The sequence below is a fragment of the Dendrobates tinctorius genome, unplaced genomic scaffold (assembly GCF_039654945.1).
Source record: "Dendrobates tinctorius isolate UK_male_01 unplaced genomic scaffold, ASM3965494v1 ptg000272l, whole genome shotgun sequence".
NCBI classification, from domain to species: domain Eukaryota; kingdom Metazoa; phylum Chordata; class Amphibia; order Anura; family Dendrobatidae; genus Dendrobates; species Dendrobates tinctorius.
In genome coordinates, this window is record NW_027361939.1 from 9,789,075 (window position 1) to 9,802,731 (window position 13,657).

At 44.5% G+C, this 13,657-nt stretch overlaps 1 protein-coding gene across 2 annotated transcripts in view; it reads left to right on the plus strand.

Moving 5' to 3' along the window:
* LOC141070516 (oxaloacetate tautomerase fahd2, mitochondrial) overlaps positions 1–13,657 on the plus strand; it is a 74,672-nt gene that overhangs the window by 27,622 nt on the left and 33,393 nt on the right. For both annotated transcript variants that reach the window (XM_073559519.1, XM_073559518.1), the window contains exon 3: positions 10,625–10,841. In XM_073559519.1, the coding sequence (XP_073415620.1) occupies positions 10,625–10,841 (217 nt within the window). The remainder of the gene's footprint in view (positions 1–10,624; positions 10,842–13,657) is intronic.

The following is a 13,657-nucleotide window of genomic DNA, read 5'->3' on the forward strand; positions in this document are numbered from 1 at the left end:
TTTACATAAAGGGTACAGAGAACACAAAAGCAGACTTCCTAAGCCACAACACAAACGTTGAGTGGACCCTAAACCTTCAGATGTTTTGAGCAGGTAGTTTGCATGTGGGGATTACCAGAAATGGACTTGTTTGCAAACAAACAGAACAGGAGTGTGGAGATGTTCTGTTCGTTAAACCCAATGGAAAACCCTTATGCTGTAGATGCCCTTCAGGTCCCTGGAATGTCAGACTTGCATATGCCTTTTCTCGCATAATTCTGATCCCAGCAGTATTGAGGAAGATCAGGGAGGATCAAGAAAAGGTGACTAATTGTCCCTTTCTGGCCAAAAAGATCATGGTTTTCCCTTTTGAGGATAATGTCAGTGTCAGATCTATGGATCCTGCTGGCGATCCTGGACCTTCTCATTCAAGTTGCAGTTTGTCACTCTCAAGTGAAGGGCTTCGATCTAACAGCATGGAATTTAAAGGGCATTGTTGAATCGGAAGGGGTGTTCTTTTTGTGTAGTCTGCACGTTATTGAGAAGTAGAAAACCCATAACAACAAAAACATGGTAGAATGTGGAAATATTTTTTAAGGTTCTCAGAAAAAGCTTTGGGAAATAAGGCACCAATCAGTTCCATCTTAGAATTCCTCCAGAAGGGATTCGAGCTTGGGTTAACTATTATCAGTACCCTCAGGTTTCAGCCTTGGACGCACTATACAATTATAATATTGCAACTAATAAATGGATATCAAAATTTATAAGATCCTGTGACAGAACCAGACCAGTCCCAATTCCATGGGACCTAAATTTAGTTCTAAGGGCATTAACCAAAGATCCACTTGAACCGTTACAGGATCTTTCTGTTAATTTTTTTTTACCTTTAAATACGGTAATTTTGGTAGCACTAACTTCGGCCTGTAGGGTGAGTGATATTCAGGCCCTGTCAATAAACCCGCCTTATATGCAAATATATGACGATAGAATTGTTTTTTTTTTATAATTTATTTCTTTATTAATGAAAATAATAGCGGCAGTACAGCTGAAAAGTACAATTTTGGAATGACATGAAACAGTAAGATAAACCGTATATTTCAAAAGAAATAAGTTCAACTAACAAAGTCGAACCAAGAATTACAACAAAAGTACAAAGAATTCAACAATGTTAAACGTTATGCGTTGGGGCGGCGAGACATAATGGTAAAAGAATGAATGCCATATCAGTGGAAGAATGAATGATTCTCATGAGGCGTTAGGATTGTAAATAAGAGATATTAAATGCGAAGGTAGGTAAAGTCTACAAACAGAGGGGTATAGGCCTGTTGTTGGGCAGTTGCTTTGAACAAGAGAAGGTCAGGAGGGCCTGGGGCTTTGAGAGACTAAAGCCCCCGTTACACACTGCGATATCGCTAGCAATATCGCTGTAAAGTCACCGATTTTGTGACGTTGCAGCGATATCGCTGCATGTGATACTTACCTCCGACCCGCTCCCCCGCTGGTTATCGCTGATCGCGCGAGAAGCTCCTGGACCATTCCTCATCGGTCACTTCCTGCGGCGCTTCCTGTGGAGCCGACGAGCGAGGCGTGGAGCCAGGCGGGAGGATGCAGGATCGCCGCGTCTGACAGGTAAGTAGCGATCCCCGTCCCCAGCGATGTCGCTAGTGAGATCTGCCTGTGTGGCAGCTCACTAGCGACCACTTAGCGATGCACCAGCGATCCTGACCGCGTCATATCGCTGGTCGGGATCGCTGGTGCATCGCTAGGTGTAACGGTACCCTAAGTATGGCAAAATTTTTGCCTCCAGGAGGTCCAAGCTTTTAAGAAGAGATAATGGGTCTCCCAACTAGAAAGTTCCTCCTTTCTGTAGATTAGTTTGTTTTTTTTCCAACCATTCGGAGTGGGAAGGTGGGGATGTACTCTTCCAATGGGACGAGATTAAATGCTTTGCTGCACTCAGCATTAGGGCCAGAGGTCCATGTTTGGTTAGTTTGCAGTCCAAGGCGGGACAAGATAGTAATACCTCCTTAGGAGAGAAGTTTCTGGATATCAATTTTAGATCCTTAAGTGTTTTGTTGACCCCTGACCAGTAATCGTTTAGATGGGGGCAAGTCCAGAATATGTGTGACATGTTGCCTAATCCCAAGCCGCACCTCCAACACAATTTGGACTCTGTTAATCCAAGATGGTGCAGAAACTCAGGTGTCCTATACCATCTCGTAAGGATTTTGTAGGAGTTTTCCTGTAACAAGGTGCATCTAGAGAACCCTCTTGAGTTGGCCAGAACCCTATGTACTTCTGAGTCTGATAATGTAATTCCTAATTCCCTCTCCCAAGAAAGTAAGCAAACTGGTTTTGATGGGCTAGAAGAGGAAACTATGTTTTTGTATATTCTGGAGAGCATCCCCGGGATAGGCATGGATAGTTTCAGGAGCATATCTAACCAGGACCAACTTCTAATCTTAGTATATTTAGCGTAAAATTTCAGAGGCATGAGCCACTTGTATGAAGTTCCTCGGGAACATGCTGGTGCCCTCAGGCCAAATATCTGGTAATGAAACCTTTCCTAGAACTAGCTGAGAAATGGGTTGAGTAGGAAGACGGCACCACAAATCAAAAACATTGTCATAGTTGGGGTCTAGAAGGTAAGGTATAACACTGATAGGTGTAAGTGCGGGTAACCCTTCAGGTGTCGTACAAGTTTTATTTAGCTCAGCTTTAATTTTTAAAGTGGTTAGAGTAATTGGGTCCATTTTTAAATGGGCGGGGGTGGCGATACATCGTTCCAGATATACTGGAGTGTGTTTTTCCTGAGAAGGAGTAATTCCAGGTTATTATGGTTCGGGGATTGGCAAGCGCGCGCGAGTCCGAGCCACCTATTGATGTGAATGGCTTTGTGATAAGAGGTAAAGTCGGGAGAGTAAGAAATCTATGAGAAAGTCTTGATCTTTTGAACTTCCAGATATATTGTGAGATAGCTCTCCTAAGGGATGAAAAGAAGGTTTTAGGGAGTGGAATAGGCACCATGGACATTGTGTATATTAACTTAGGTGCTATGTTTGTTTTTATTATGTTTATCCTTCCCAACCAGGAAAGGTATGGGTGGTCAAAAGACTTTAGTTGTTCCTCAATTGTTTTGATCAGTTTTTCAAAATTTTCTTTGTATAGGTCTGGGGGATTCTTGGTAAGGAAAATTCCTAAATACTTAATGTGGTGTGTCGGCCACTTGAACGGTGTCGTGTTTTTAAGGAAGGGGATCTCTTCTTCCGGGGCTGATATATTTAATGCCTCCGATTTGTCCCAGTTGATTCTAAAATCAGATAATTCTCTAAAATTGTGGAAAAGTTCAATTAGGTGCTGTATAGCTTCCTTGGGGTTAGTGATAAAGATAAGCAGATCGTCAGCAAAGGCTGCACATTTCTGCTCAGTGTGTTTAACTCTTAATCCCTTGATGTCTGGGTTTTGACGTATTACTAAAATAAACAGAGTGGGTGAGAGGGGGCAGCCCTGCCGTGTGCCGTTACTAATGTCAAAGGACTGAAAATATATCCCATTTATTTTTATCCTAGCGGACGGGTCTGATTATAAGGAAAAAATGGCTCTAACAACAAAATTTATTAGGAAACCCAAACTTTTCAAGTGTCTTTTCCATAAAGTGCCAATTTACACGATCGAAGGCTTTTTCGGCATCCGTCGATAAAAGAATTAAGGGAGTTTTTGTTTTGATAACATGGTTAATGGAGTGGAGAATCTTGGCCGTGTTGTCCTTCCCCTCCCTCCCCTTTACAAATCCAGTTTGGTCATGGTGGACCAGTTTAGGTATAAGGCCGCTTAACCTAGTGGCCAAAATTTTTGCCCAAAGCTTGACGTCAGTATTCAACAGAGAAATTGGGTGGTAGCTGCTCCACAGCTCAGGATTCTTCCCCCTCCCCTTAGGTATAATAGATATGAAAGCTTCCAGTGCTTGTTTGGGCAGAGGGGTGCCTTTTTAAAAGTTCGTTAAACAGGTTAGATAAGTGCGGGGCGAGAATATCTGCAAATTTTTTGTAATATATGATAGAGAAGCCGTCGGGGCCTGGCGATTTGCCCTTAGGGATTGATTTTAATGTTTCTAGGATTTCTTTTATAGTGATTGGGGCTAATAGTATATCCTTGTCAGATGAGTTAATTTTAGGTAAGTCAATAGAAGCAAGAAAAGCCGAAATTTTTTCATCTGCATTCACGGGGTCCTTCATTGATGTGGGTCTGGGCAAGTTATAGAGGGCTTCATAGAACCGCGTAAATGATTGAGCAATGTCGGTTGACTTGAAGACTGTTTGGGAGCTTGCATTTTTGATTTTTTGATTTTACGTATGAATGCTCGATCTATTTGTTTTTTTAAAAGCAAGGAAGTGAGTTTGCTCCCTTTGTGGGCATGCATGTAAAATTTTCTGCTTGCATCTTAGATACGGTAAGTTTTTGCTGAACGAACGAGCATTTAAGATATCTTTTAAATTATTTCTCAGGGTTTTCAGGGATTCCTGGGTTTGGGTTGCTAAGGATTTCTTATGTACAGTTTCCAGGGTATTAATTTGATGAATAATGGACAGGACCTCTTTGTCTCTCCTTTTTTTGGTAAATGAACCCAAAGCTATGAATTCCCCTCTTATGACCGCCTTGTGGGCCTCCCAAACAACAGGGGGGAGACGTCAGGTTTGATGTTTTCTTTAAAAGACAGCTCCAATGTGTTTTTAAGTTTAATTAGATTTGTATCATTATCTAGAAGGGTTTCATTTAGTCTGCATGTTCCCATGGGCCTTGGGAGAGAGGCGATAGTGATATCTAGGTATATGGGCGCGTGATCGGATAGTGTGATAGTGACAATATGGGTTTCCTTTATCAAAGGGAGTGAATGGTTTTGAATGAAAAAGTAATCCAACCTCTGATATGAATTATGTGGGGGGGAGAAGAAAGTATAGTCTCGTGTCTGGATTATTTGTCCGCCACAGATCGATTTAGGTTTAAGGAATTCAGAGCGATATGGATCATCCTAATTGCTTTTTGCGAAATATTTTTAGCTCCCGAGGATGAGTCCAAAGGAGAATTTAGGGTAACATTAAGATCTCCTCCTACTATAAGTAAGCCTTCCTTAAATAGAGAAAGTGTCTCTAAAGTTTTGGACAGCCACAGGTCTTGTCGCTTATTGGGGGCATAAAGGTTGCACAAGGTTACCATTGTGTTAGCTAGAAAGCCTTTTACCATAATGTAGCGGCCCTCTGGATCCGAGAGCGTGTCCTTCCATTGGAAGGGAAGACTCTTAGATAATGCAATACTAACCCCTTTAGAAGCGGAAGAACTGTTGCTGTTGAACCAAATGGGGAAAAGAGAATGGGATGCGTGGGGGGAGCGGCCTGTCTTAAAATGTGTCTCTTGGAGGAAGGCAATTCTAGTATTACTTTTCTTTAGGAGGTGCATAATCTGGCTCCTCTTGACCGGGGAATTCAAACCTTTCACATTATAGGAAGCTATCATCAGACTGTCTACTGCGAGTTGATTAGTCATGAAATCGGGTGTGTATGGATTCTATTGTAAATGACAAGGATGGCGCCAATGAAAGTACTTTGAAACAACAATGAACACATCGAACAAATATAAACAAGATGAATCTTATCTGCAGCAGGGGGGGGCCCAGTTTCCATACGAAAGCAGACAAGACAGTCCATTAGAGGGGGGTGAACAGGATGTCCAGCCGTGTTCTTCTGCGTAACCTAAAAGGCTGGATGAAGAGCTTAGTTATGAGAGAAACATAAGGGTGATTCATAAAAAAGAGAATTTTTTCAGATTAGACATGAAAAGAACAGTAACAAAAGAACAAAAGCCGGCTAAACCAGAGGTGGGCAGGGTGGCCTTTCAAAAGCCGGGGACAAGGGATGTCCATCCCTCCCCATCTGGGGCCCAGCCGGGATCATTTTAGCAAGTGAACAATCATGAGATCAAGCAGCAGAGCGTCCTTGATTTTGTTTCTTGGGCTAGGTAGAACCCGTCTTCTTCTGCGTGGACCAGTTCTCCATTTTTTGTAGCTGCGGGTAAGAATAATTCGCCTCTAAGGGCATCAAGGAGGAGACTTCAACCGGGGGAATCTTCGGGATCTCCCAAACTTTCTGTAGATCATCCAGAGAACGGACGGCGATCTGTCTTCCATCTTTGATGATTGATTGAAATACCAAAAGGAAAAAGCCATCTGTCGAGAAGTTTATGAGATCTCAGTGTGTCCAGCAGGGGATTCATCAGCCTTCTCAGCCAAAGTTGAAGGGGCTATGTCTTGGAAAATCTGAAAGGGAGAGTTGCCATAGAGGAGGGGAGCCATTTCCCTTGCCTTGGTGAGAATAGCATTCGTGTCTACAAAGCTGAGTAGACCACATATAATGTCTCTAGGAGGGTCTGGCGGTTTCGGTTTGGGTTTTAGTGCTCGGTGGACTCTTTCAATGACTATCTTCTCCATTCTGTCTTGGCCCACCAAGGATGAAAAAATCTCTCTTGTGACCTTTTCAAGGGTTTCCGAGGCATAAGTTTCAGATATCCCTTTAATTCTGACATTCTTCCTCCTGCTTCTGTTTTCTTGGTCCTCAATTGCCAACAGGGTAGTGTTTAACTGTTGTTGGTGGTAGGAGACTTGTTCTTTTAAAGTCTTAGCATTAGCCACCTATGTGTTTTAGGTCAGATCTAATTCCTGCTATTTCCTGTAGCAGAGGCTTCATCGCCTGGGTTAATGATTTCTTGAGGAAAGACCTCGATATGGGGGTGCTATCCCGTGGACGAGATTCGTCTCCCGAGCTGTTCTCGTTCGAATCTGAGGAATCGGAGTCTGGATGATCTGCCATTTGGGTGGTCTGTTTTTTTTAGGGAAGGGTGCTAATTAGGGGGTTTTTTCTCTAGAAACTTGTCAAGGTCCACTTGTTTGTGGGTTTTGTTACCGTCAGGAAGTACTTTGCCACGCTCCTTAATTGTTTTAATCATATCGGAATTATGAGCGTGTCTTCATTAAATCACTAGAACATCAGCTCAATTAACGAATCATTATGTGAAGTAGCATGCTTGTCCTTTAGAAAGCAGAGTTGACAGTTTGAGCAGTTAAAAAACAAGTGCAGTGACTATAGTCTGCCAGCAGGTGGCACAATCTCACTATTTTAGAAGGTGCAAGATTGAGTTCTTTTTCTTTTGTGAAAATAAGTGTAATGGAAAGAAGCGTCTCTTTAGTTTCTCAAAAGACGTTTCTTATATAAGTTCACGAATTGGAGTGATTGCTTTTGCTTTAAAATGTGGCCAGTGAGGAGGTTGGAAGGAAGAGAGCAGGGCACGCAGCACGCCCTCTTGTTAGTTCTTTTCCAAGAAGCAGGGGAGAAAATGGCGTCTTTGTCTCTTCAGACAGAAGGTGGGTTGGCGCCAAAATGATCTAGGCTTTAACAGAGATTTTACCTCAATGTATTTGCTGTTACTGCTGAGGGAGGGATGAAAAAAGGATCTTAGGCAAGATTGGGGCTTGAAATAATATCCCAGCTCTGCTTGTGAGTGTAGCTTATGGGGTTAATGGAAGATAAGATCTCTCACCCTCGCAAGTCCTCTGAGACTGTATCCCCTGTTCCCGTCGCTCCCGGTCTGCCTTTTATCTGCGCGCTCCCACTCCCAGCCGGTGGTCGTTCCCGGGAGGTCAGTAGATCAGTAATCACCACCGCGACCGGCAGTGAGGAGATCGGAGCCGCCGGACTCCCCGCGCCTGACACGTGAGATGTGGGCGCTTGTCGCGGTCGTTCCAGTCTCCCACATGCGACCTGGGTACTTGCCTCTCCACCCGGGGGAACCGCCGGCGCTCTTGAATTTCGTGGCTTCCAGGAGCCCCACTTGCGAAGGTGCCTCTGCTCTCTGGCGGCTTCACGACAAGGCAGGCTAGGGCAGATGCGTCCCGCTGGCAGCCTGCACCGCATCTCCTCTCAGTCCAGGCCCCACTTGTCTGCAGCTTCTCTATGACCGGTGAGCGATTCTCCCGGGGTCCTTTATCAGCGGTAGGGTCACTCCGGGAGGCTATGGGTTCACCCCAGGTGTAGATGGGTGATTTCAGTTAGAATAAAACTCTATTTTTGTGGTCTAGGGCCAGGAGCTCAGTCCATGCACGTCTTCTCCTGCTCGTGCCTAGGCCACGCCCCCTATGACGATAGAATTGTTTTAACACCGGACCTGGCCTACCTTCCCAACATAGCCTTATAATTTCATAGGAGTCAAGAGATTGTCCTGCTCTCCTTCTGTAATAATACTAAGAATTCAGGAGAAGAAAAATTCCACAATCTCGTTAGAGGATCATTGATAAAATACACGTCTATAACTATTCAGTTGAGGAAAACCCAGTTCTTGTTTGTAGCCTTTCAGGGTAATAGAAAGGGGCTTAAGGTATCAAAGCGTACCATTGCAAGGTGGATCAGGGAGGCCAATTAGTTTAGCCTACTCTGCTACCGGTGCTCTGGTCCCTGAGTGTATCACAGCTCACTTCAGAGCCGTGGCAGCCTCCTGGGCAGAGAAAGTGGAGGTATCTATTTATCAGATTCGTAAGGCCGCTATCTGGTCCTCACGCTCCACTTTTCTTAAGCACTACAGACTGGATCTATCCTCCTCTGCTGACTTAACTTTTGGTAGAAGGGTACTGCAAGCGTTGGTCCCTCCCTAAGGTGTTTAGTTTCTCCACAAATCTCTCAGGTGTGTTGTCAAGAGTGAAGGGAAAACACCAAGGTTACTTACAGGTAGCCAGCTTTTCCAGAACCTATGACAGCACCCATATATTTCCCCATCCCCTTTTTTATCACCCTATGGGCATGTACTGTAGTTTGGGTGTTTTTATATTGGTGTCGGTTCTGTACATAACTTTTTTGGAGGTTCTCTCATGCTCTGTAACCCAACTGATGCGGCAGAGAGGTACCGCCCTTTTATTTCAGTAGAGTTCCTGTCCTTTGTAGGTGGATCCCTCTCTCAGGTGTGCTGTCATGGGTTCTGGAAAAGACGGCAATCGGTAAATAACCTTGGTGTATTCCAGTGTGATGGATCTCAATCCCATTGAGAACCTGTGCTTAATCCTTAAAAAACAGGCGAACAACCAAAAATGCAGAAATTGTAATGAATTCCAAGCACTGCTTAGTCAAGAATGGGCTGTCATCAGTCAGTGTTTGGCCCAGAAGCAGATACATGGACTGAGCATGGACCGCTAATACATGGATTAGCCACGACTCTCCCGACCCGAGCATCACAGCCACATAGAAATATATAAAGCTGTCAAACTCTGATCTGGAGAGCAGCAGCCAATTTGCACACACTGTTGCATGAGCCACATTATTATGTGTATACTCTGCTAATCACTTGCAGGTACCGGTTGTAATATACAGGTGTCTAACAGGATTATTTATCAAAGCATCTAAGTAGGTGACAGAAGGAGGATCCATCTTCTGTCGTCTCTTTTGTTACCTTGGTGTTCCTTCTGTCTTCTTTTGTTACCTCGGTGCTTCTTCTTCTGTCTTCTCTGTTACCTTGGTGTTCCTTCAGTCTTCTCTTCTGTTACCTCCGTTGCTCCTTCGGTCTTCTCCTCTTTGCCTCTGGTGCTCCTTCTGTCTTCTCTTCTGTTACCTCCGGTGCTCCTTTGGTCTTCTCTTCTGTCACCTCAGTCCTCCTTCGGTCTTATCTGTCTCCTCGGTCATTCTTCGGTCTTTTCTTCTGTCACCTCAGTCCTCCTTCGGTCTTCTCTTCTGTCACTTCGGTCCTCCTTCGGTCTTCTCTTCTGTCACCTCGGTCCTCCTTCGGTCTTCTCTTCTGTCACCTCGGTCCTCCTTCGGTCTTCTCTTCTGTCACCTCGGTCCTCCTTCGGTCTTCTCTTCTGTCACCTCGGTCCCCCTTCGGTCTTCTGTTACCTCGGTCCCCCTTCGGTCTTCTCTACTGTTACCTCGGTCCTCCTTCGGTCTTCTCTTCTGTTACCTCGGTCTCCCTTTGGTCTTCTCTTCTGTTACCTCGGTCCCCCTTCAGTCGTCTTCTGTTACCTCGGTGCTCCCTCGGTCTTCTCTCTGTTGCTTTGGATACTAACAGTTATCGCAGAAGCCCACTGTGTATTATAGACAGAGTTCCGCTGCAGATCATACTAACCCAGTGACAGTCCCCTTACAATCCTAGCCCTGTAACCGTACAACTCATATTCTTTGAGGACCGCTGCCTCCTCCATAGCAATAGCACAGTGGTCGCTAATGGGTCAAATATAGGAGAGAAGTAACTATTTAAAAATATATATTTACTCAAGTCTTTCCTAAGACATCTACTGTGGTCAATGTATATTTGACAATATAGGATCTTTTTTTATTGGCAGATATGCTTATTATTTTCTTACTAGTCTGGAGTCCTCTGGTACGGAAATGTACATGCTACATAATGTACCCTGGGAAAATTTATATACAAATGAGATCTCTAGAGAAAGCAGGCTGGATATTTCCTTCCCCTGTAGGTCAATGTCTGACCATTTAACAACCTTTAAAGTGTTAGGAGCTGACTTATAAGGTAGCTGCTCTAATAGGGGGCATCAGACAACAGCTTTTTTCCTCATGCAGCTCATTTTCTCATCTTGATGACATTCATTCCTTTTTAGGGCCCTGGATTCTGGTCAGAACACCCTGAGCCGCTCTCAGCTCTCAATCTTGGCTCCCATCACCAACCCTGAGAAGGTTATTTGTATTGGGATGAACTACATTGACCACTGCCTGGAGCAAAATGTCCCTGTTCCAAAAGAACCCATCATCTTCAACAAGTTCCCCAGCTCCATCGTTGGTCCATATGACTCCATTGTCCTTCCTGCTGAAAGTCAGGTGCCTGTGGTGATTTTTAAAGGGGGAGTAGCAATACACATGTTGCTATCAGAGTTTACTAAAGATGATTTACATCTAGTGCGTACAGAGCCTTAAAAGAGCCTTAAAAGGGAGTCTGTCAGAATAAAATGACTGTTGAACCCAAGTACAGATGCCTGCTGCACCCTTGGTGTGGCCAAACAGTCCAGTGCACCTTCCCACCTACTTGTTTTCCATCCATCTCCTCTTTAGTGATTGACAACTCTAACTTTACAGAACTTAGATGAGGTGGGAAGGTGCACTGAACTGTTTGTCCTCCCCAAGGGTGTATTAAGCATTTTTGCTTGGTTTGAACAGTCATTTTGTGCTAACACAAGGAATGTGTTGCTCTGCTTCTCCTGTACATGATATCACACATCAGATAATACATTTTAGGCTGTGTTCACGTGTGTCGCAGGTTCTTATCTGGTGCAGATTCATGATGCAATATGAACAGAGTCTTAAAGTAACACTTTGCTGACTGCAAACGTGAAAAATTTGGAGCTGTCCTTTTCTAACTACTTTTAATCAATTTCTAGGAGGCTTTTTGTATTCCATGTAAAAACACTCATACAAGGCTCAGACCGTGCTTTTGGCAAACAGTTGGTGTTTTGTGAAGATACGCTCTTGGCATATTGTCCTACAGGTATTAGAGTGGCATTGTATAGGAAGGTTCACAGCAGCACGCTTTCTAACATAAAAGTATGTAAAACGTGTGGTATACATTTTTTAGGAGTCAGTGGCAGATTTATGAAGTTGTATAAGCTTATTTCCATTTCCCGCATTCTAGTCAGATGTATGGACTCTTGTAGCGTTCTAAATCCTACAAGGACATGGTTGCACCCCCTCCCGATTATGTAGTAATGTCCCCCATTTTTGGCTCTATCCTGGTATACATGTCCCCCATCCTGGTGTATATGTTCCCCATCCTGGTATATACAAGTGCTTCTCACTAAATTAGAATATCATCAAAAAGTTAATTTATTTCTGTTCTTCAATACATAAAGTGAAACTCATATATTAGATGGAGTCATTACAGAGTGATCTATTTCACGTGTTTATTTCTGTTAATGTTGATGATTATGGCTTACTGCCAATGAAAACCCCAAAAGTCATTATCTCAGTAGATGAGAATACTTTATAACAGCAGATTGAAAAATGATTTTAAAATCTGATATGTTGGCCTACTGAAATGTATGCTCAGTAAATGCACTCAATACTTGGTCGGGCTCCTTTTTCATCAATTGCTGCATCAATGCGACGTGGCATGGAGGCGATCAGCCTGTGGCACTGCTGAGGTTTTATGGAAGCCCAGGATGCTTTGATAGCAGCCTTCAGCTCGTTGTATTGTGGGGTCTGGTGTCTCTCATCTTCCTCTTGACAATACCCCGTAGATTCTCTATGGGGTTAAGGTCAGAAGAGTTTGCTGCCAATCAAGCACACTGATACTGTTGTGTGTAAACCAGGTATTGGTACATTTGGCAGTGTGGACAGGGGCCAAGTCCTGCTGGAGAATGAAATTTCCATCTCCAAACATCTTGTCGGCAGAGGGAAGCATGAAGTGCTCTAAAATTTCCTGGTAGATGGCTGTGCTGACTTTGGTCTTGATAAAACACAGTGGACCTACACCAGCAGATGACATAGCTCCCAAACCATCACTGATTGTGGAAACTTCACACTAGACCTCAAGCAGCTTGGATTGTGGCCTCTCCACTCTTCCTCCAAACTCTGGGACCTTGATTTCCAAATGAAATGCAAAATTTACTCTCATCTGGAAACACCTTGCACTGAGCAACAGTCCTGTTCTTTTTCTCCTTGGCCCAGGTAAGATGCCTCTGGCATTGTCTATTGGTCATGAGTGGCTTGACACAAGGAATGTGACACTTGTAGCCCATGTCCTGGATACGTCTGTGTGTGGTGGCTTGTGAAGCAATGACTCCAGCAGCAGTCCACTCCTTGTGAATCTCCCCCAAATTTTTGAATGGTCTTTTCTTAACAATCCTTTCAAGGCTGCGGTTATCCCGGTTGCTTGTGCGCCTTTTTCTACCACACTTTTTCCTTCCTTTTCATTAATATGCTTGGATACAGCACTCTGTGAACAGCCGGCTTCTTTAGCAATGACCTTTTGTGGCTTACCCTCCCTGTGGAGTGTCAATGACTGCCTTCTGGACACTTGCCATGTATGTGCTTGTTCTCTCTCCCCCTGCCCTCTGACTGCTCTTTTTCTTTGTACCAATTTTTCTTTATATTTTTTTTCAATTCATCATTTTTTTCCCTTTTTTTCCCTCCTCTACCCCCTCCCCCATTTTTTTTTTCTATAATAATATTATGCATTATCGGAATGCGATGATTATATATATATGCTATGTCACTGCCTCACCATACTATTATCTGGTGGGTTAACCCCTTCCTGCCATCCGACGTACTATCCCGTCCACGGTACCCGGGCCCGTATGACCGGGGACGGGATAGTACGTCGGCGCGATCAGCGGCGCCCACGTGGTGAGCGCCGCTGATCGCGGCCGGGTGTCAGCTGATTATCACAGCTGACACCCGGCACAATGTGTCAGGGACGGTCACGGACCGCCCCCGACACGTTAACTCCTTGCACACCGCGATCAAACACGATCGCGGTGTACCGGGGGTTAAAGGGAAGCATCGGCAGGGAGGGGGCTCCCTCCTTGCTTCCCTGAGCCCCCCACGGCAGCGCAATGTGCAGCGCTGCTGCGGGGGACTCCCTTCCTCCAGGCCCCCGAATCCAAGATGGCGACGGGGGCCTGCGGAAGCTGGCTTCCTCA